We start from the raw sequence: 22,878 nt of genomic DNA, 5'->3' as shown, positions 1-22,878 counted from the left end.
ACCAATGGCAGCACCCATTGAACCAAGGTAGAGGCTAGCTATCTCAATATGGAATAGGGATTGACCCTTAGACCTTCTGTCGTGATTCAGCTACTTTACCTATTGGAAGAACTCTTGTTACCATGGCAACTGTTAGAATGCCAAGAACACAAAGAGAACCAGTAAAATGGGTGCAAGGGAGGGAGGAGTTGCCACTCAGAACATGGAACAGTGCCAATACGTGTAAAGCATTCAGAGGCATCTGGAATAGGTGGGATAAGGAATGGCAGATGGACTTTAATGTAGATAAATGGAACGGAAAACATGAAACATGCAGACGCTGAAGATCTTGTTCTGAGATAGGTTGCTGTCATTCCTAAATAGCCCATCCAATCCCACCCAGAAACCATCATCAACCTCGGAGGGATATTACACCCAACCCACCCAGAGGCCACCCCATCATCAACCTCGGAGGGATATCCCACCCACTCAGAGACCGCCATCAACAACCTCGGAGGGATATCCCACCCACTCAGAGACCGCCATCAACAACCTCGGAGGGATATCCCACCCACTCAGAGACCGCCATCAACAACCTCGGAGGGATATCCCACCCACTCAGAGACCACCAGCATCAACCTCAGAGGGATATCCCACCCACCCAGAGACCACCCATCATCAACCTTTGAGGGAGATCCCACCCACCCAGAGACCACCATCATCAACCTCAGAGGGATATCTCACCCACCCAGAGACTACCATCATCAACCTCAGAGGGAAATCCCACCCAACCCACCCAGACACCACCATCATCAACCTTGGAGGGATAGCCCACCTACCCAGAGGCCACCAGCATCAACCTTGGAGGGATATCCCACCCACCCAGAGACCACCATCATCAACCTCGGAGGGATATCCCACCCACCCAGAAACCACCATCATCAACCTCGGAGGGATATCCCACCCACCCAGAAACCACCATCATCAACCTCAGAGGGATATCCCACCCACCCAGAGACCACCATCATCAACCTCAGAGGGATATCCCACCCATGCTGATTTTTAAAAGAACAACTGAAATAACAAAGTTAAATCGAAGGGGCCAAATCGGATGAAATCAGAATAAAATTCTGCGTAGTGCCCTCGAGTCACAGAACCCGTGTGGATGGGAGAATTTATATAAGGGGTGAGATTGAGGGGCTATAGGAGGGTAGAACGTTGGAGATGACGGCACTGGGGAGCTTATGTGCGGTTGAAATCACAGAGGATAAGGAGTTGCTCGACGCTGAGGTTAAGGGAGGAAGAGATCTTGATGAGGAATTTGGCGTGGGGTTTAGGAGGTTTGTCACAACTTCTCTGACCATTAGATCCATCAAGACCAAACCACCAGTCAATGGTACAACCTTGTACACCCCAACTCCTAACTCACAAGAGTGGAAAAAAATCAGAAAAACCTGCGGCCAATTCAAGAAAAACTAGGAAACGGTAGCTTCATGGTTATGTTACAGGACTTGTAATCCAGAGATTAATAATCTAGAGAACACAAATTCAACTCCCACCATGGCAGTTTGAGAATTTCAAAAATCTGGATTTAATAAGCTCATTTCAGTAAGAGTGACCATGAAGCTGTCGGATTGTTGTAAAAACCCAGCTGGTTCACTAATGTTCTTCAGGGAAGGAAACCTGCCGTCCTTACCCGGTCTGACCTATATATGACTCCAGTCCCACACCAACGTGGTTGACTCTTAACTGCCCACTGAAGTGGCCTAGCAAGCTACTTAGTTAAGGGCAACTAGGAATGGGAAATAAATGCTGACCTTTTCAGGAGTGCACACATCCCGAGAATTAATTTTTAAAAATCCCACTCCAACTCCCTAAGGAAATCAAGCAGGAGACTGTGTTGCCCATGATTCAACGTATTCTCAACCAAAGAGCCAATGACCCCCACGACCGCACCCCCACCACCACCCCGCCCCCCATTACTCAGCATGTCTTCTTCCTTCAGGAACTTGTCAACTACCCATTTGAAGGTCTGAGGCATTTAAATTTGGATGGGAGAAAGTTTAAAATCAGTTAACCTGCACTACTAAAGAGGAAAAAAAAATTTGTAAATGAGACATCATCATTGAAGGAAAAGTAACATCGTCAAAAACCATGAACTTACCCGCCAACTGTAGCCCATCCTATAGCCTATGAAACGGGAATTGTTGACAATATTATGGTGGGTAAGGGTGGCTCCTTTGGGGCTTCCTGTGGTGCCCTAGAGAAAACACACACACATGCTCAGTAAAATATATGGCAGAGATATTTCTTTCCACAGAGTTGTTAGAACACAGAATGCTTTGCCACAGGGATCATTGCATCTTATAATGGAAGAGTAGATAGACATTTGAAGCAAAGGAAGATACAAACGATGGAGAGAGAGCAGGGTAGTGGGATTAGTTTGAATTGTTCCAGCAAAGAGCTGGCTCAGACACAATGAGCCAAATGGCCTCTTCCTGCGCTGTAAACCTCTATTGTTCTATTATAGTCCTCAGTACAAATCCTGCAAGTTTTCTTCTGGTCCCAGCAACATTCCAGGGTCAAATTAGTGAGATATCTGACTTTGTTCCAGGTGCAAACACGTCACATTCAGGAAGAAAATTGTCCAAACAAGAAGAAAACTGGCTGCAGGGATCTGGAAACAGCAACAGCGAAAATATTTTTTTCAGAGTACTCAATCTCTTCCCCTTTCTCCCCCTGACTCATGCTGGGGTTCAGTTCCACAGGTGCCAGCAGCCTAGTGGTACCTTGCTCAAGTGGCAACTCTTTATGTGTAAACCTGGAGAGGTCGATGGGTTGTCAGTCAGTGGATGGAGAGACACTGAGCGAGACCTTGTCCTCACCCCACACCCACACTCTCAAGCAGCAATCACTGAGAAGGGATCAAGAGCAGGAATCTTGGCCAAGATTTTTCCCCACCCCACACTCAGAGCACAGAGGCAAGTCCTGGAACACTGAATCCCCAGGAGTGTCTCCCTGCTGAGATCAGCAAACTCAGCACGGACCAGGAATCAAAGCTGGGACCTTCAAATTGCATGGCCCAGTTACACGCTGCCACCAGGAGAGCTGGCAAAAACATGCTAAAATCAGACTGTAGCATTTCTACAGGAAATAATTCTTAATATTCTTCCTATTGTCACTCTTTCAGTAGCGCATAAGTACAGGCTCCAGCTCTCAGGATTACCTTATAGTTTTCTAGTACCTCAGGTTTATCAAACAAACAATATTCCCAATGTCTCAATTACAGTCACCCTTGCTCCCTCTGAATATTTTTTATGTTTAAAAGCTTTACAAAACTGGTGTACATGAATATAAGTGTGAGGTGAGAGTGACTGCCCTTGGCATCAAGCTTGACAGAGTGTGGCACCAAGGAACCCTGGTCAAACTGAAGTCAACGAAGTCGGGGGAAAACTCTCCAGTGCCTGGAGTCATACCTAGCTCAAAGGAAGGTGGTAGTGGTTGTTGGAGGCTAATCATCTCAGCCCCAGGACATTGCTGCAGGAGTTCCTCAGGGCAGTGTCCTAGGCCCAACTACCTTCAGCTGCTTCAATGACCTTCCCTCCTTCAAGAAACGGCTGAGTACACTGGATACAACAAAGGCTATGGCCCCGACAACATCCTGGCTATAGAGCTGAAGACTTGTGCTCCAGAATGAGCCGCACCTCTAGCCAAACTGTTCCAGTACAGTTATAACACTGGCATCTACCCGACAATGTGGAAAATTGCCCAGGTATGTCACGTCCACAAAATGCAGGAAAATGCAATCCAGCCAATTACCCCCCCATCAGTCTACTCTCAATCATCAGCAAAGTGATGGAAGGTGTTGTCGACAGTGCTATCAAGTGGCACTTACTCACCAATGCTCAGTTTGGGTTCCGCCAAGACCACTCGGCTCCAGACCTCATTACAGCCTTGGTCCAAACATGGACAAAAGAGCTGAATTCCAGAGGTGAGGTGAGAGTGACTGCCCTTGACATCAAGGCAGCATTTGACCGAGTGTGGCACCAAGGAGCCCTACTAAAATTAAGTCAATGGGAATCATGGGGAAAACTCTCCAGTGGCTGGAGTCGTACCTAGCACAAAGGAAGATGGTAGTGGTTGTTGCAGGCCAATCATCTCAGCCCCAGGACATTGCTGCAGGAGTTCCTCAGGGCAGTGTCCTAGGCCCAACCATCTTCAGCTGCTTCAATGACCTTCCCTCCATCATAAGGTCAGAAATGGGGATGTTTGCTGATGATTGCACAGCGTTCAGTTTCATTCGCAACCCCTCAAATAATGAACCAGTCCGTGCCCGCATGCAGCAAGACCTGGACAACATCCAGACTTGGGCTGATAAGTAGCAAGTAACATTTGCGCCAGACAAGTGCAATGACCATCTCCAACAAGAGAGAGTCTAACCAGCTCCCCTTGACATTCAACGGCATTACCATCGCCGAATCCCCCACCATCAACATACTGGGGAGGGGTCACTGACCAGAAATTCAACTGAACCAGCCACATAAATGCCATGGTTACTAGAGCAGGTCAGAGGCTGGGTATTCTGCAGTTAGTTGCTCAACGCCTGACTCCCCAAAGCCTCTCCACAACATACAAGGCACAGGTCAGGAGTGTGATGGAATACTCTCCACTTGCCTGGATGAGTGCAGCTGCATCAACACTGAAGAAGCTTGACACAATCCAGGACAAAGCAGTCCGCTTGATTGGCACCCCATCCACCACCCTAAACATTCACTCCCTTCACCACCGGCGCACTGTGGCTGCAGTGTGTATCACCCACAAGATGCACTGCAGCAACTCGCCAAGGCTTCTTTGACAGCACCTTGAAAACCTGTGACCTCTACCACCTAGAAGGACAAGGGCAGCAGGTGCATGGGTACACCGTCACCTCCAAGTTCCCCTCCCAATCACACACCATCCCAACTTGGAAATATATCGGCCATTCCTTCATCATCACTGAGTCAAAATCCTGGAACTCCCCACCTAACAGCATTGTGGGAGAACATTTACCACACGGACTGCAGCAGTTCAAGAAGAAGGCTCCTTCTCAAGGCCAACGAGGGGTGGGCAATAAATGACGGCCATGCCAGCGACGTTCTTATCCTGAGAGCGCTTTTTTTTTGAAGTACAGAAAATAGAAACATAGCAATGAAATGAGGGAGCTGGCGGCAGCCGTATACCCTGTCCAGTCAGGCCCCCTGCCAGGCACATGTAATGAAATCTTATTCTATCACAATGGCAAGAAATACCTAGGACCAGACCTTAACGAACCTCATTGTCTCAAATCTAATGTAACATGAAAAAATGAACAGGATGTGACGGCTGCCCTGTCTAGTGTCCTACCTTCAGAACCATCTGCCGCGTGCAAACTCCTACAGAATGTACTCAATCACTTCCCATTGTTTTCAAAACAACATTCTAACTGGCTTTAAATATTTGATTAAAAATGTTACGTCTCAGGGAGTTAGCCCTTTTAAAGCTGAATCACACCTTTAAAGCAATGAATTAAAACAAAATCCCTTCCAGGCCCTGAAAGTCCCAAAACCTGTTACATGTTTGGGGTTTCTTTACTGTAGCTCTTTTTGGCCTCTGTGTTTCATATTACTCTCAGAGGTGAGCTCCAGCTCCCCATGTCCCAGAGAGTGCTCACACTTGCCCAGATACCTAGGTACACATGTAGTGTGTGCAGGGAGCAACTACTGGTTTTATCACGTGATTCTGCTCGTCAGCAGAGTATGGTACAATAACACTGCACCAGACTTTAACTCAGACTTCAGTTGGAAAATTAACTAACAGTGAAATAAAAACAAGCGAATGGTGGTAATAATGCTTCATATATTTTTACTGCAGTTGCTGGACTTTGCCAGCACCTTGTGTAGTAATAGTTTGCAACTTTAAACCACGGTATAAGAAATAATCTTACATAGCATTTTTAAAGGGGGTGCAGGAACAGAGAGACCTGGGGGGTTCATGTCCACCTTTGAAGATGGCAGGGCAAGTTGATATGACTGTTAAAAAACCATATGGGATCCATGGGTTTATAAATAGAGGCATAGGGCATCATTTTAGCACCCGCTATCGGGTGCATTCCTGGCGGGGGGGGGCTCTGAAAATCGGGGAATCCCGGAGCGGGTTCGGAGCCCGGCTCCAACCCGCCCACTTCCGGATTCCCCACTGACGCGCCGGCGTGCGCGCGCAGCCCCCGCAGGTGGGACACCCGCAGGCAATTAAAGCCAGCGGGGTTCCACTTGAAAGTATTTGTGTTGCTTGTTCAGGTCGTTTACAGACCTGATTGAGCTGTTTTATTAGGAGGGGTGGGATTTTACACTGAACTGAGACTGTTTCCCATACTGGTGGAAACACTCCCAGTTCAAACGGAGGTGTTGCAGCCATCAGCCTGTGGCAGCTGCAAAGGTGCATTCGACAGGTGGCCACTCCGTCACATTGGACAAAGGTTGGCCTCCACCACCCTCCTCCTAACAAGAAAATTCACCGACTCGGAACCACAACCCCGGTGTGAGGACACACTTACCTACCTTGCGGACCCCCTCAGATGTACATCTTCCGGATGGGGGCCGCTGTAGCTGCAGTCATGACCTCCTCGGAGGGTGAACAGCATCACCAGCCTCACCAGCCTCGCCGTCCACCTCTGACACGTGGAGCTCCACAACACAGTGCTGTGACACATCCACCTGCAGAGCAGGAGGGAGGGCAACCGCAGAAAGAGATGCGTCACAGAGGGCACTACCCTCGCCACAGGGTCCACAGACCGAGGCTCAGCTTCCTGGACCTCTCTGAGCAGCAGTGCACATGGAGGCTCAGAGTCACTCGACATGTAGTCGTGGACATCTGCAGCCTCCTTCATGCCGAGCTGCTTCCGGCTGGCCCGAGCACGATCTACTTACCTGTCGCTGTCAAAGTCACCACTGCCCTCAACAACTTCTCCTCCGCATCCTTCCAGGGTGCCACCGGGGACATCGCCGACGTCTCTCAGTCGTCTGCACAAAAGAGCCCTGCAAATACACCTACACCCACTCTGCAGTGACACAATGGGTGGCATCAGTTGTGGGTCTTCATAGTGATCCTCAGGAAAGGGCATTATTGCACAAACCAGACAAGATTCGCAAAGATGTGGCAGTAGTGGTGCCAATATAATATGTGATGTGAGTTGGTCAGAAATTCAATATAAGTAAAAACCATGACAAACCCTCAAACACCCTTGTGCATCCCCTTCATGCTCACGACACGTTTGCCTTACGCTGCCTACTGCACATATGTGATGCATGCCCTGTGGCTGCAGCACAGGTAGTGGCAGGTTGAGTGAGGCTGACCGTGAAAGCGATGCACGAGAGGGTGAGTATGAGATAGAGCCATGAGATTGTATGAGGATTGGGTTGAATGGTAGTGGTGGGATGAGTACTGGCGAGGTGAGTAAGTGCAGGTAAGATGAGGATGAGGTTTGAGTGGGTATGAGGGGTGATGTGACAGAGTAGTGTTGGCAGTGCAGAAGGAGATCTGGGGTGGGGGCGGTGATGTGGCAGATGGAGTGTAGGGGAATGAGTAAGTGTACTCACTTTGGCTGACCTACTGAGGTCATTGGTGCGCCTCTTGCACTGTATGCAGGTGGGCGATATGTTGGTGGTGCTGGTGACCTCCTCTGCCACCTCGAGCCAGGCCTTCCTGGTGGCAGAGGCAGGCTGCTTCCTCCCGCCCGCCGGGGGGAAGATCTCTGTTCTCCCCCTCCTCCTCACCCCATCTAATGATACCTGGAGTGAGGCATCATTAAACTGGGAGCAGCCTTCCCCCTGGGCTGCTCCATGCTGTAATTTTTGCTATTTGTTGCAGCATCTGTCAGTGGAGGACTGCCCCTTTAAATAGAACTCCTCCAGCTGACAGAGCTTACTGCGCATGCGCAGCCCGCCCGCCGCGCAGATCAGCAGTGGGGAACCCGGAAGACAAGGTAAGTGGATCCAATTGGGCTGCGATCGCGCGGGGGGCAGACTGATTTCACCGGGCGCGTTACCCACGCGTCCAATAGCCACCCCGCCGCGAACCCGCAGCCCTGCTAACATCGAGCCCATAGAGTACAAAAGCAAGGGAGTTATGCTAAACCTTCAGAAATCACCAGTTGGGCCCCAGCTAGAGTGTTGTGTTAAATTCTGGGCACTTTAGGAAGAGGGTGCAGAGGAGATTTACTAGAATGGTACCAGGGATGAAAGACTTCAGTCACGTGGAGAGACTGGAGAAGCTGGGGATGTTCTCCTTAGATCAGAGACGGTTAAGAGAAGATTTAATAGAGGTGTTCAAAATTATGAGGGGTTTTGATAGAGCAAGGGAGAAACTGTTTCCACTAAAAGGAGGGTCAGTAACCAGAGGTCACAGATTTAAGGTAATCAGCAAAAGAACCAGGGGGGAGATGAGGAAACATTTTTTTACCCAGTGAGTTGTAATGATAGGGAATGCGCTGCCTGAAAGGGTGGTGGAAGCAGATTCAATAACAATGTTCAAAAGGGAATTAGATAAATACTTGAAGGGGAAAAATTTACAGGGCTATGGGGAAAGAGCAGGGGAGTGGGACTAATCGGATAGCTTTTTCAAAGAGCCGGCACAGGCACGATGGGCTGAATGGCCTCCTCCTGTGCTGTACCTACTATGATACTATGATCCGAACATCAAGTGTGATGTCCCCTGTGGTCGAGCACACTGTGTAGGCTTACACATGAAGAATGGTCACTTGGGTGATGTACTACAGGGTACTCGGTAAACATAGAACTCAAACCCCAGCAAGAGTCAACGCCTTCACAAGAGGACAGGAGAACATTGGCAGAAAATACAAAATATATTAACAAACTGTCTTGTTTGTTCCTCTCTCTGTTATTTTTAGGACCCACGGATCTGTGTGCCAGTCCCCCTCTATCACTGCTTTGGGTGTGTGGGAGCCTCTCTGATGATGGTCATGTATGGCTGCTTTGTCGTTTATTCCTCTCCGAGTTTTGAAGGACAGGCAGCCCTTGAAGCAATCCAGCGTGAAAGGTACAGTGTTGACAACTGTGCTTACTGTCGGAGAGAAAAGCAAGAGTGCAGAAAGTTCCAGTGCAATTGGCCATTGGGGCGTTACTGGACACGGCAACAAACAGACAAACAATACCGAGAAAAGACCAATGGCCGTCATATTTGAGCCTGGAGGTTGCAGTAGTGAAGACATTGTACTCGGGCATCAATGAGCTGATCATAGATTTCCTACTAAACCACACTGTCATTCAGAAAGGCAGATGGGTGGTTGATGTGCGGAAATGTAAAAAAGGCCACATTGGTGCTGGATCGGGTCGAAGCACATAGCTGGGAGAAGGTAGAGGGAACTTGGCCAATGAACTGATGGCGTATACTCTCAGATCTCAAACTTCTACTCGGAAGCTAGCTGTTTACTTTCTGACAGAGTCCGTCATACGACTGTCCACAATATTACCTCATAGTTTCACAGGATGAAGCTGGGGGGGGTGAGTAACGTTGATGATGGTGATAAATAGTATTGTTGGGACAAAATATCCAATTGGCAATAACGCACTGAATCCTCTGGACCATAACTGTACAAATAATGTACAAAACCACACTTGGAATAGTTAGTAGAATTGACACCAACATTTCACCTCTGGGACTTGGGTCCCAACCCAAATTGGTGGAATGAAAGTCTAGGGGCAGCTTTTGGACCATTGAACATGAGCCGTTCAGAGGGCCCCAAGCCGGTCAGGGGGCTCTAAGCTGGTCAGAAGGCCCCGAGCCGCGCAGAGGACCCCAAGCCAGGCAGGGGACCCCGAGCCGGTCAGAAGGCCCCGAGCCAGTCAGAAGGCCCTGAGCCGGTCAGAGGGCCCCGATCCGGCCAGAGGGCCCGGAGGCGGTCAGGGAGTATCGAGCCGGTCAGGGAGTAACGAGCCGGTCAGGGAGCACTGAGCCAGTCAGGGGGCCCCCGAGCCGGTCAGGGAGAACCGAGCCAGTAAGGGGGCCCCGAGCCAGTCAGAGAGTACTGAGCCTGTCAGGGAGCCCCGAGCCGGTCAGGGAGAACCGAGTCAGTCAGGGGGCCCCGAGCCAGTCAGAGAGTACTGAGCCTGTCAGGGAGCCCCGAGCCGGTCAGGGAGAACCGAGTCAGTCAGGGGGCCCCGAGCCAGTCAGAGAGTACTGAGCCAGTCAGGGGGCCCCGCGCCGGTCAGGGAGTTCAGGAAGTGGCAGGAAGCAAAGGGTAATGGTCGACGGGTGTTTTTGCGACTGGAAGGCTGTTTCCAGTGGGGTGCCGTAGGGCTCGGTACTCGGTCCTTTGCTTTTGATGGTATACATTAATGATTTGGACTTAAACGTAGGGGGCATGATTAAGAAATTTGCAGATAAAGAGTTGCGGATTAACAAAGATAGGCCGTGTGGTTGATAGTGAGGAGGAAAGCTGTAGATTGCAGGAAGATATCAATGGACTGGTCAGATGGGCAGGAAAGTGGCAAATGGAGTTCAATCCAGAGAAGTGTGAGGTAATGCATTTGGGGAGGGCAAACAAGGCACGGGAATACACAATAAATGGGAGGATACTAAGGTGTAGAGGAAGTGAGGGACCTTGGAGTGCCATGTCCACAGATCCCTGAAGGTAGTAGGACAGGGAAATAAGGTGGTTAAGAAGGCATATGGAATGCTTCCCTTTATTAGCCGAGGCATATAATATAAAAGCAGGGAGGTTATGCTGGAACTGTATAAAACACAAGTTAGGTCACAGCTTGAGTACTGTGTACAGTTCTGGTCACCACATTACAGGAAGGATGTAATTGCACGAGAGGGTGCAGAGGAGATTTACGGGGATGTTACCAGGACTGGAGAATTTTAGCTATGATGACAGATTGGATAGGCTGGGGTTGTTTCCCTTCGAACAGAGGAGGCTGAGGGGTGATTTGATTGAAGTGTACAAAATTATGAGGGGCCCAGATAGAGCGGATAGGAAGGGCCTATATCCCTTAGCGGAGGGGTCAATAACCAGGGGGTATAGATTTAAAGTGATTGGTAGAAGGATTAGAGTGGAAATGAGGAGAATGTTTTCACCCAGAGGGTGGTGGGGGTCTGGAACTCACTGCCTGAGGGTGAGAGAGGCAGAAACCTTCAACTAATTTTAAAAAATCCCTGGATGTGCACCTGAAGAGCCGTGACCTGCAGGGCTACGGACCAAATGCGGGAAAGTGGGATTAGGCTAGGCGGCTCATTTCTCAGCCGGCGCGGACACGATGGGCCGAATGGCCTCCTTGTGTGCCGTAAATTTTCTCTGATTCTAAGGTCCCTCTGTTCCTCAACTCCATTTAAAATTTTAGCACACAGTGTATTTCCTTCCCATTCTTAGCTTCGCCTTCTTCTGGTGATACACAGTATCATTGCATTCTATTAACTATTTTTAAACTTGTTTTGCCTAATTTAAGGTATTAAAAGTAACAATGGCCTACCGAAGTAAACTGGATATTTATTGGGTCATCAGGCGAGATTTTCCTCCGTAGATTCAGTAGTTGCTCGTGATGGCTGCTCGAAGCCGCCTCAAATACCTCCTTGAAACTGTACGTCCCAGGAGGCTTACTGCCAATCATGATGATCGTCTTGAGATCTGGGAGACTAAACAAACACAAACCAAAGACAATCAGCAGTGTCCAGATCACGGAGGCTCTTGGGAATTCTCCAACACTGACTGAGAACTTGTCATAAGGTACACACTGTGAGGTTCAGAGGATAGACACTGGTCTTTCAAATCTACCTCGTATTCATGGGATGAAAGTCTCCTCTGTCTGCTGACTGTGTGGGACCCCTATCTGAAGTGAGAACAGGCAGTTTCGTTCTGATCAATGAGCATGGGCCCACGGTACTGATTTACCTCTAATTCTACACCACATTGGTTAGCGTGGTAAATGGGAATAAACAGCACTCTTCTGAGGTTGGGCTGAGGCACATTGCTGAGGCAGAGTAAACTGAGTATCCAACCCGTGTTGTACCTGCCCTGGGAGTGTTTGATGGGACAGTGTAGAGGGAGCTTTACTCTGTATCTAACCCGTGTTGTACCTGTCCTGGGAGTGTTTGATGGGACAGTGTAGAGGGAGCTTTACTCTGTATCTAACCTGTGCTGTACCTGCCCTGGGAGTGTTCGATGGGACAGTGTAGAGGGAGCTTTACTCTGTATCGAACCCGTGCTGTACCTGCCCTGGGAGTGTTTGATGGGACAGTGTAGAGGGAGATTTACTCTGTAACTAACCCGTGCTGTACCTGCCCTGGGAGTGTTTGATGGGACAGTGTCGAGGGAGATTTACTCTGTATCGAACCTGTGCTGTACCTGCCCTGGGACGGTACAATGCTGATACTGAGTTCTTGTATAAACACTTTGGGACATCCTGAAGTCATGAAATGTGCGATACAAATGCAAGCTCTGTCTTTCTTTCTTTACACCAGAGTACATTCAGCAACAGGTACCAGCTTGATTGAATTAACTGCTGCACATGTGCAAACCTCACACAGGCAGGACAAACATAATGTTGCATTGACAACAGTCAGGGTGAGTGGGATTTTTCCCTGGTGTCAGGGCCAGGACCATACAGGCCCAGTTGTACTAACAGTCAGCCCACTGATGTACCAGAAGGCGATGGTTTTTCTTTGCTGCAGCTAGCTTCCTACAATTGGACGGAGCCGTTGAGACCCCCTCCTGAGGGGCATTTTGATGCTGCCAACAACACTGGCATCAAAGGAATGGGGTAGGCTATTCAGCCCCTCGAGCCTGTTCCACCATTCAAACAGATTATGGCTGATCTGTAACTCAACCCCATTCTCCCGCCTTTGCTCCATATCCTTTGATACCCTTACCAAACAAAAATCTATCGACCTCAGTCTTGAAAGCTCCAATTGACCCCCAGCATCCACAGCCTTTTGGGGGAGAGAGTTTAGATTTCCACTACCCTTTGTGTGAAGAAGTGCTTCCTGAATTCACCCCTGGACGGCCTGGCTCTAATTTTAAAGATATGCCCCCTTGTTCTTGACTCCCCTGCCAGAGGAAATAGTTTCTATCTACCCTATTAACTCCTTTTAAACACCTCGATCAGTTCACCCCTCAATCTTCTACACTCAAGGGGATACAAGCCTAGTCTATGCAACCTGTCCTCCTAATTTAACCCTCTAAGGCACGGAATCATTCTGGTGAATCTGCGTTGCACCCCCTCCAAGGCCAATATACCCCTCCTGAGGCGCGATGCTCAGAACTGAACGCTTTACTGAACTGAATAATTTACAGTGTTGTCTCTGGCAATCTTGCTGTCAGGGTCCAGTGTAAGGTGAGTGGGGTGTTGGAGCTTTGGGCACTGGGCATTGGACATGTAGGGGAAATTTTAACCCTGTCCACCTGGCGGAAATCGGGCAGGTAAGCAGTTAAAATCAGCTAGAGACTTACACGCCGATCTCAACTCCATTCCCACTGTCTCAAGAACATAAGAACATAAGAAATAGGAGCAGGAGTAGGCCATACGGCCCCTCGAGCCTGTTCCGCCATTCAATAAGATCATGGCTGATCTTAGACCTCAACTCCACTTTCCCACCCGATCCCCATATCCCTTGATTCCCCTACAGTCCGAAAATCTATCCATGCCAGCCTTTAATATATTCAACGACTCAGCATCCACAGTCCTCTGGGGTAGAGAATTCCAAAGATTCACAAACCTCTGCGTGAAGAAATTCCTCCTCATCTCAGCCTTGAATGGCCAATCCCTTATCCTGCGATTATGCCTCCTAATTCTAGACTATCTAGCCAGGGGAAACAGCCTCTCAGCATCTACCCTGTCAAGCCCCCTCAGAATCTTATATGTTTCAATGAGATCACCTCTCATTCTTCTAAAGAGTATGGGCCCATTCTCCTCAATCTCTCCTCATAGGACAACCCTCTCATCCCAGGAATCAATCTAGTGAACCTTCGTTGCACTGCCTCCAAGGCAAGTATATCCTTCCTTAGATAAGGAGACCAAAACTGTATGAAGTATTCCAGGTGAGGTCGCACCAAAGCCCTGTACAACTGTAGTAAGACTTCCCTTCCCTTATACTCCAACCCCCTTGCAATAAAGGCCAACATACCATTTGCTTTCCTAATTGCCTCCTGTACCTGCATACTAATTTTTTGTGTTTCTTGTACAAGGACACCCAAGTCTCTCTGAACACCAACATTTTAAAAGTTTCTCACCATTTAAAAAATATTCTGTTTTTTTATTCTTCGTATCAAAGTGAATAACCTCACATTTCCCCACATTATACTCTATCTGTCACCTTCTTGCCCACTCACTTAACCTGTCTATATCCCTTTGCAAACTCTTTTTGTCCTCCTCACAGATTATTTTCCCACCTAGCTTTGTATCATCAGCAAACTTGGATACATTACACTCGGTCCCTTCGTCTAAGTCATTAATATAGATTGTAAATAGCTGAGGCCCAAGCACTGATCCTTGCGGCACCCCACTAGTTACAGCCTGCCAACCTGAGAATGACCCATTTATCCCTACTCTCTGTTTTATGTCCGATAACCAATCCTCTATCCATGAAAATATATTACCTCCAGCCCCATGAGCCCTTATCTTGCGTAACAACCTTTTATGTGGCACCTTATCGAATGTCTTTTGAAAATCCAAATATACTATATCCACTGGTTCCCCTTTATCTACCCTGCTAGTTACATCCTCAAAAAACTCCAATAAATTTGTCAAACATGATTTCCCTTTCATAAAACCATGTTGACTCTGCCTAATAATATTATGATTTTCTAAGTGCCCTGTTACCACTTCCTTAATAGTGGATTCCAGCATTTTCCCAACGACTGATGTCAGGCTGGCCTGTAGTTCCCTGTTTTCTCTCTCCCTCCTTTCTTGAATAGCGGGGTAACATTTGCTACCTTCCAATCCGTTGGGACCGTTCCAGAATCTAGAGAATTTTGGAAGATCATAACCAATGCTTCTACTATCTCTGCAGCCATCTCTTTTAGAACCCTCAGATGTAGGCCATCAGGTCCAGGGGATTTGTCGGCTTTTAGTCCCATTAGTTTGTGCAGTACTTTTTCTCTAATGATATTAATTGTTTTAAGTTCCTCACTCTCATTAGCCCCTTGGTTCCCCACTGTTTCCGGTATGCTTTTTGTGTCTTCTGCTGTGAAGACAGATACAAAATATTTGTTTAACGCATCTGCCATTTCCTTATTCCCCATTATAATTTCTCCTGTCTCAGCTTCTAAGGGACCAACGTTTACTTTTGCTACTCTCTTCCTTTTTACATACGTGTAGAAGCTCTTACAATCTGTTTTTTATATTTCTTGCTAGTTTACTCTCATATCCTATTTTCTCCCTTTTTATCAATTTTTTGGTCATCCTTTGTTGGTTTCTAAAACTTTCCCAATCCCCAGGCTTATTACTCTTCTTGGCAACATTAGAGGCCTCTTCTTTCAATCTAATTTAACTTCTTTAGTTAGCCACGGGTGAATCACTTTTCCTGTGGAGTTTTTATTTCTCAATGGGATGTATATTTATTGAGAATATTGAAATATTTCATTAAATCTTTGCCATTGATTCTCAACTGTCAAACCCTTCAATCTAATTTCCCAATCTACCTTTGACAACTCGCCCCTCATACCTATATAATTGGCTTTATTTAAGTTTAAGACTCTAGTTTCAGACTTAAGTATGTTACTTTCAAACTCAAAGTGAAATTCTATCATATTATGATCACTCTTCCCAAAGGTTCTTTTACTGTGAGATTACTAATTAACCCTGACTCATTACACAATACAAGATCTAAAATAGCTTGTTCCCTGGTTGGTTCCATGACGTATTGTTCTAGGAAACCGTCTCAAATGCACTCCATGAACTCGTCCTCCAGACTACCTTTGCCAATTTGATTTGCCCAGTCTACATGAAGATTAAAATCCCCCATGATTACTGCATTGTCTTTGTTATAAGCTCCTATTATTTCATGATTAATACTCTGTCCAATGGTATAGCTACTATTAGGTGGCCTATAAACTATTCCCATCAGTGTTTTCTGCCCCTTGTTATTTCTACTTTCCAGCAATACTAATTCTACTTCCCGATCTTCTGAGCCAAGATCCTTTCTCACCATCGTCCCTATGTCGTCCTTTATTATTAGGGCTACACCCCCTCCTTTTCCATTCTGCCTGTCTTTTCTAGATGTCATTTACCCTGGAATATTTAGTTCCCAAACTTGGTCACTTTGCAACCATGGGCCCGATGTTAGCAGGGCTGTGGGTTCTCGGCGGGGGGGCTATCGGGCGCGTGGGTAACGCGCCCGGTGAAATTAGTCAGCTTCCCACGCGATTGTAGCATCCAATCCACTAATTGGATCCACTTACCTGCTCCTCCGGGTTCCCCACTGCTGATCTGCGCGTCGGGCGGGCTGTGCATGCGCAGTAAGATCTGTCAGCTGGAGGAGCTCTATTTAAAGGGGCAGTCCTCCACTGACTGATGCTGCAACAAACAGAAAAAAATCACAGCATGGAGCAGCCCAGGGGGAAGGCTGCTCCCAGTTTGATGATGCCTCACTCCAGGTATCAATACATGGGGTGAGGAGGAGGGGGAGGACAGAGATCTTCCTCCCGGCGGGCGGGAGGAAGCGGCCTGCCTCTGCCACCAGGAAGGCCTGGCTCGAGGTGACAGAGGAGGTCACCAGCACCACCAACATATCGCCCACCTGCATACAGTGCAGGAGGTGCTCCAATGACCTCAGTAGGTCAGCCAAAGTGAGTACACTTACTCTTTCCCCTACACTCCGTCTGCCACATCACCGCCCCCAACCCACATCTCCTTCTGCACTGCCAACACTACTCTGTCACATCACCCCTCATACCCACTCAAACCTCATCCTCATCGTACCTGCACTTACTCACCTCGCCAGTACTCATCCCGCCACTACCACTCAACCCAATCCTCATACAATCTCATGGCTCTATCTCATACTCACCCTCTCATGCATCTCTTTCATGGTCAGCCTCACTCAACCTGCCACTACCTGTGCTGCAGCCACAGGGCATGCATCACATATGTGCAGTAGGCAGCGTAAGGCAAACGTGTCGTGAGCATGAAGGGGATGCACAAGGGTGTTTGAGGGTTTGTCATGGTTGTTACTTATATTTAATTTCTGACCAACTCACATCACATATTATATTGGCACCACTACTGCCACGTCTTTGCGAATCTTGTCTGGTTTGTGCAATAATGCCCTTTCCTGAGGATCACAATGAAGACCCACAACTGATGCCACCCATTGTGTCACTACAGAGTGGGTGTAGGTGTATTTGCAGGGCTCTTTTGTGCGGACGACTGAGAGACATCAGCGATGTCCCCGGTGGCACCCTGGAAGGATGCGGAGGAGAGGTTGTTGAGGGCAGTGGTGACTTTGACAGCGACAGGTAAGAAGATGATGCTCGGGCCAGCCAGGAGCAGCTTGGCATGAAGGAGGCTGCAGATGTCCACGACTACGTGTCGAGTGACTCTGAGCCTCCGTGTGCACTGCTGCTCAGAGAGGTCCAGGAAGCTGCGCCTCGGTCTGTGGACCCTGTGGCGAGGGTAGTGCCCTCTGCGATGCATCTCTCTCTGCAGTAGCCCTCCCTCCTGCTATGCAGGTGGACGTGTCACAGCACTCTGTTGTGGGGCTCCACTTGTCAGAGGTGGACGGTGTGGCCGGTGAGGCTGGTGATGCTGTTCGCCCTCCGAGGAGGTCATGACTGCAGCTACGGCGGCCCCCATCCGGAAGATGTACATCTGAGGGGGTCCGCAAGGTAGGTACATGTGTCTGGACACCGGGGTAAGTGTGCAAGTTGGTGACTTTGATTGTCAGGAGGAGGGTGGTGGAGACCAAACTTTGTCCCAAGTGACAGAGTGGCCTCCTGCAATGAGTGAGGGTCTCCCCCCCTACCTGTCAAATGGACCTTTGCAGCTGCCACAGGCTGATGGCTGCAACAGGTCCATTTGAACTGGGAGTATTTCCCCCAGTATGGGAAACAGTCCCAGGTTGCTCTAAAATCCCACCCCTCCTCATATAATCCCTTAATCAGGTCAGTTAATGACCTGAACAAGCCAAATAAATACTTTCAAGTGGCATCCCGCTGGCTTTAATTGCCTGCGGGATTCCCACCAGCGGGGGCTGCGCGCGCACGCCGGTGCGTCAGCGGGGAACCCGGAAGTGCGCGGGTTCGATGCGGGCTATGGTCCCGCTCCAGGATTTCACGATTTTCGGGGCCCCCCCGCCAGGAACACACCCGATAGCGGGTGCTAAAATGCTGCCCCATGTCTCTGTAATGGCTATTGGATCAAACCCATTTATCTCTATTTGTGCAATTAATTCATCTACCTTGTTACGAATGCTCCGTGCAGTCAGATAAAGAGTCTTTAATTTTGACTTTTTACCATTTTTTCCTGCTTTGACCTTACTTGTTGATGCTCTACTATTGGTAAACTCTCTATCCCTTCCTGCCACACTCTGCTTATCTTTACCCAACTGACTTGAAGTCGGCAGGGTCCTTCTTTAAATATGCAGTTTAGGATCTGATGGTATTATCGGGCCCCAACTGCAATTTTAACAGGTGGCCTGAGTGGGGAAGACTTGAGTTTCCCGCCAGGTGAGGACAGTGGGAAGAAAAGCCAGGGTCAGAAGAGGCCTGAGCAGGTCAGGTTTTTTTAACCTATCCCTGTGGGGCCAGGAGGAGCAGGAGAGCTGCCCTGTCCCGGCCTCCTCCCATTCCCGAACGCGAGACTCTCCTAAACACCCCCCCCCCCCCCCCCAATTCTACACCGACATACCTGACCGTTCCTTCGGTCCCGACAAAGGGCCTCCTATGCCCACCCCCCACCGACATTCCGCTCCCGCCCACTGACCAGCTGCCACTTCCCACTCATTTTGGGAAACTGACCGGGGGGCATGATGCTGAGGTCTGGGAGCTAAAATCAGGCGGAGCCTCACATCGCTGAGGTCAGGGGCATTTGCCATTCACCTGAGCTTCCTCCCGCCTCATTCCCACCCGAGTTAAAATCGGGCCTTCTGCGTCCGATGAGCAGTGTGTACCTTTTGCTCTTCAGATCCCCTGGAATGCCTTTGTCCAGCTCGGGACAGATTTGCTTCAGGATGTCGTAGTATTTTTGGGTCTTAAACTCTGTGGAACAGACCAGTGCCTTACAGCCAACCTGTGGAGAGAAATAGACACGTGAAGCATTTCAGATTTCCAGAATACCTAACGGGGAACAGGAAGGCCAGGCAGTGGGTTCACCTGTACCCGCTCCCAACGGTGAAGAAAGAAAAAGTCAATAGTAGCATGAGCCTCCCCCGCTCCCGGTCACTGCCTCCACCTCTCTCGGCCTCCGCACTCTGTCACCGACTCCCTCGCTCCCGGCCTCCGCTTCCCCCACTCCTGGTCACCAGCCCCACCACCACTCCCGGACCCTGGTGCTCTCGACCCCCACCTCCCCCGCTCCCGGTCACTGCCGCTCCTGGTCACCACCCCGCCGCTCCCGGCCTCTGCCTCCCCTGCTCCCGGTCAACGACTACCCCGCTCCCAGCCCCTGCTGCTCCCAGTCACGGCCCCCTCCACTCCCAGTTACAGTCATCCATGGGTACTTCAGTTCTACCCGAACCGGCACCAGTTAGAGAACGCAAGGGGGAGAAAGAGGGGTTCTGCTTGTTCCTGGCACTTCCCTTCCTCACCAGTAAGAAATTGCTATGAAAGTGGGGATATCCCAGCATTCATAGCAATAGTGAAACCCCTCTATTAAAACTATAGCACCAGGACTGAGTTCTGGTCACCCTATTATAGAAAGGATATTATTAAACTAGAAAGAGTGCAGAAAAGATTTACTAGGATGCTACCGGGACTTGATGGTTTGACTTACAGGGAGAGGTTAGACAGACTGGGACTTTATTCCCTGGAGAGTAGGAGGTTAAGGGGTGATCTTATAGAAGTCTATAAAATAATGAGGGGCATAGATAAGGTCGATAGTCAAAATCTTTTCCCAAAGGTAGGGGAGTCTATAACGAGGGGGCACAGATTTAAGGTGAGAGGGGAGAGATACAAAAGGATCCAGAGGGGCAATTTTTTCACTCAAAGGGTGGTGAGTGTCTGGAACGAGCTGCCAGAGGCAGTAGTAGAGGCGGGTACAATTTTGTCTTTTAAAAAGCATTTGGACAGTTACATGGGGAAGATGGGTATCGAGGGATATGGGCCAAGTGCAGGCAATTGGGACTAGCTTAGTGGTATAAACTGGGCGACATGGACATGTTGGGCCGAAGGGCCTGTTTCCATGTTGTAACTTCTATGATTCTATGATTCTATAGCAAGAGAGAGAGCACTTGCAAATCTCACAGCTGGGAAGGCTGTGAAGAGAGCACAGGGAATACAGAAGAGGGGAGACAAGAGAGGAATGAGAGAGAAAACATAAGAGAAAAAAAATGATAAAAAAGTTTAATGCGCCCGTCACTTCTGTTCTTGGCATGAGTCTACACTTTGTGTGCATGACTTGCAACTGGAAATCACCCAGGTTGAAAGCTCTGTTGATGTATTGGATAGATTGAAGCAAAATGGGGGATTACTTCAAAGTCCAAAGGTAGTATCTTCAAAAGTGTCAAATACACTGTAGTAATTGAACCAGTGAACGCTGAAAAGAGGTGATGGGGGGGATTATTTTGTTTTTAAACATCTCACTGCGGTTGTGTAGGGGGCCTGCGATCACCCAGTGTGCTGTAACGAGGGGAGTTCTAGATGGTGAGCACTGGCTGGCTATTCAGTCACGGTCAGAAGCACAGCCAAGCCCATTTGTCCTCACCCACCAACCACACGTGGCAGAAGTCACCGGATGGCAATCGGGAGCTTGTTCCCTGGCTTGTCTTGTCCCAGAGTTGCTGAAGCCAGCTGTAGCATCAGCAAACCTACAACAAACCAGAGACCTTCTGGTCTCAGATGCTCAGTCCCACATAATGGGGTGTATCACCCACTGAGACACCCCGCGGGGAAGAAATGCGAGCAGATCATCTCCTAGTGAAAGATTCTTATATTCATCAGATTAGGAAGTCCACCATACCTTCTTCAGAGCAAACTGCACCTCACTAGCCTGGTAGGCCGGATTAACATTAACCTATAAGAAAGGAGAGGAGATTAGAGTTAAGACGACGCAAGAATCAATGGATTCTGTGTGCTGTGTTATAACCTTACCGTGTTAAGCAACCTCAAAATCTTGACACCATTTACAGGGCATCGTTGGGAAGCAATAGCCATTTGTTTATTGTTGTCACCGACCAGTTGAAGCAATCAGAGCTTAAAAATCAATTCTTCACAACAAGTTCCAGGAAAAGTTGGGAAATTTCATGCCAACAGATACAGTGTACTTGATTCCTGTGAGGATAAGAAGGGACACAGCGGGGACAACAGCCACAATGCTGACCTAGGCACGATGGGTAGGGGGCCGTCCAAAGCGGAGAGGAGCAGGATAAAAATGTCGTAGTTATAGGGGATTGATAGTATCCTCTGCAGTCACAATGGAGAGTCCCAAATAGAGTGTGGCCCAGCTGGTGCCAGTGTATGGGGTATCTCAATACGGCTCGAAAGGAATTTGGAAAGGGAGGGGGAAGATCCAGATGTCATGGTCCATGTCAGGACCAATGACATTGGAACAAAAGGGAGGAGGTCCTGCTGAGTGAATATCAGGAGTTAGGAGCTAAATTAAAAAGCAGGACCGCAAGGGTGGTAATCTCGGGATTATTACCCGAGCCACATGCTAATTGGCATTGGGACAAACAGATCAGGAAGGTGAACACGTGGCTAAAGGAGTGGTGTGGGAAGGAGGGGTTCCATTTCATGGGAAACTAGCACCAGCGCTGGGACAGGAGGGAGCTGTACCATTGGGACAAGCCGCACCTAGCTTGGCTGGGACCAAGATCCTAGCAGAAAGGATAAATAGGGTGGTAAAAAGGACTTTAAACTAATAAATGGCAGGTGGTGGGAGGGATCAGTAAGAAGCAATAATAAAAATGATAGTTTAAAGATTTAAAAAAGGGATAAGAACAGAGTTCAGTTCTCAAACAGTGATCTAGATACTCCAGGTGAAGGGAATACTAAAATAACTAAAGTAGTTACAGCAGGAGTGACAAATAAGAAACGTGTTAAGTTAAATGGTGTGAGAAAGACAGCATCAAGGCAGAAGGACAGGTTAGGGTTTCTTGCCCGAATAAGAGTTTTATACACTAACGCACTATAATAAATTGAGTGAATTAGAGGCTTAAATACAGCTGAGAGTGTATAACATGGTGGCCATTACTGAGACATGGCTGCAAGTTGGTCATGGTTGAGAGTTAAATATTCCAGGTTATAAGGTCTTTAGAAAGGACAGGGAAACTGGATGAGAATGAGGGGTAGACTTATTGATTAAAGATACTATTACAACATTAGTAAGAGAGGGTATAGGTAAGGGAAAGCAATCAGTGGAGGCTCTATGATTAGAATTGAGGAGTAAGAGAGGACTTAAAACTGTAATGAGTGTTGTCTACAAGCCTCTTAATAGCAGCAATGAAGTGGCAGAATGTATTAATTCAGAGATTAGAGAGGCTTGTAGCAAAAGCAGAGTTGTTTTAATGGGAGATGTTAATTTTCATTTAAATTGGGAAGAACAGAGTAGGTCAAGTCAGAAAGATAGTGAATTTCCTGAGTGAATTCAAGATAGTTTTCTGGAGCAATATATTCTAGAACTAACAAGAGGGCAGGCCGTACTAGATTTAGTAATGAGTAATTAATAATCCATCAGTAAGAGAACATTTATCTAACAGTGATCATAATATGATGTT

The 22,878-nt window shown here is 48.3% G+C and overlaps 1 protein-coding gene across 1 annotated transcript in view; it reads right to left on the bottom strand.

Annotated features, from left to right (window-relative positions):
* The window catches only part of acsf2 (acyl-CoA synthetase family member 2), a 240,488-nt gene that overhangs the window by 148,634 nt on the left and 68,976 nt on the right, over nucleotides 1-22,878 (bottom strand). Inside the window, exons 4-7 of the mRNA XM_068004423.1 lie at nucleotides 21,123-21,176; nucleotides 19,117-19,235; nucleotides 11,484-11,646; nucleotides 2,144-2,239 (exon numbers count right to left, since the gene is read on the bottom strand). Of these exons, the coding sequence (XP_067860524.1) occupies nucleotides 2,144-2,239; nucleotides 11,484-11,646; nucleotides 19,117-19,235; nucleotides 21,123-21,176 (432 nt within the window). The remainder of the gene's footprint in view (nucleotides 1-2,143; nucleotides 2,240-11,483; nucleotides 11,647-19,116; nucleotides 19,236-21,122; nucleotides 21,177-22,878) is intronic.

Source organism: Heptranchias perlo, chromosome 23, assembly GCF_035084215.1.
Source record: "Heptranchias perlo isolate sHepPer1 chromosome 23, sHepPer1.hap1, whole genome shotgun sequence".
In the NCBI taxonomy this organism is placed as follows: domain Eukaryota; kingdom Metazoa; phylum Chordata; class Chondrichthyes; order Hexanchiformes; family Hexanchidae; genus Heptranchias; species Heptranchias perlo.
This window is presented reverse-complemented; position numbering and strand designations above follow the sequence as displayed.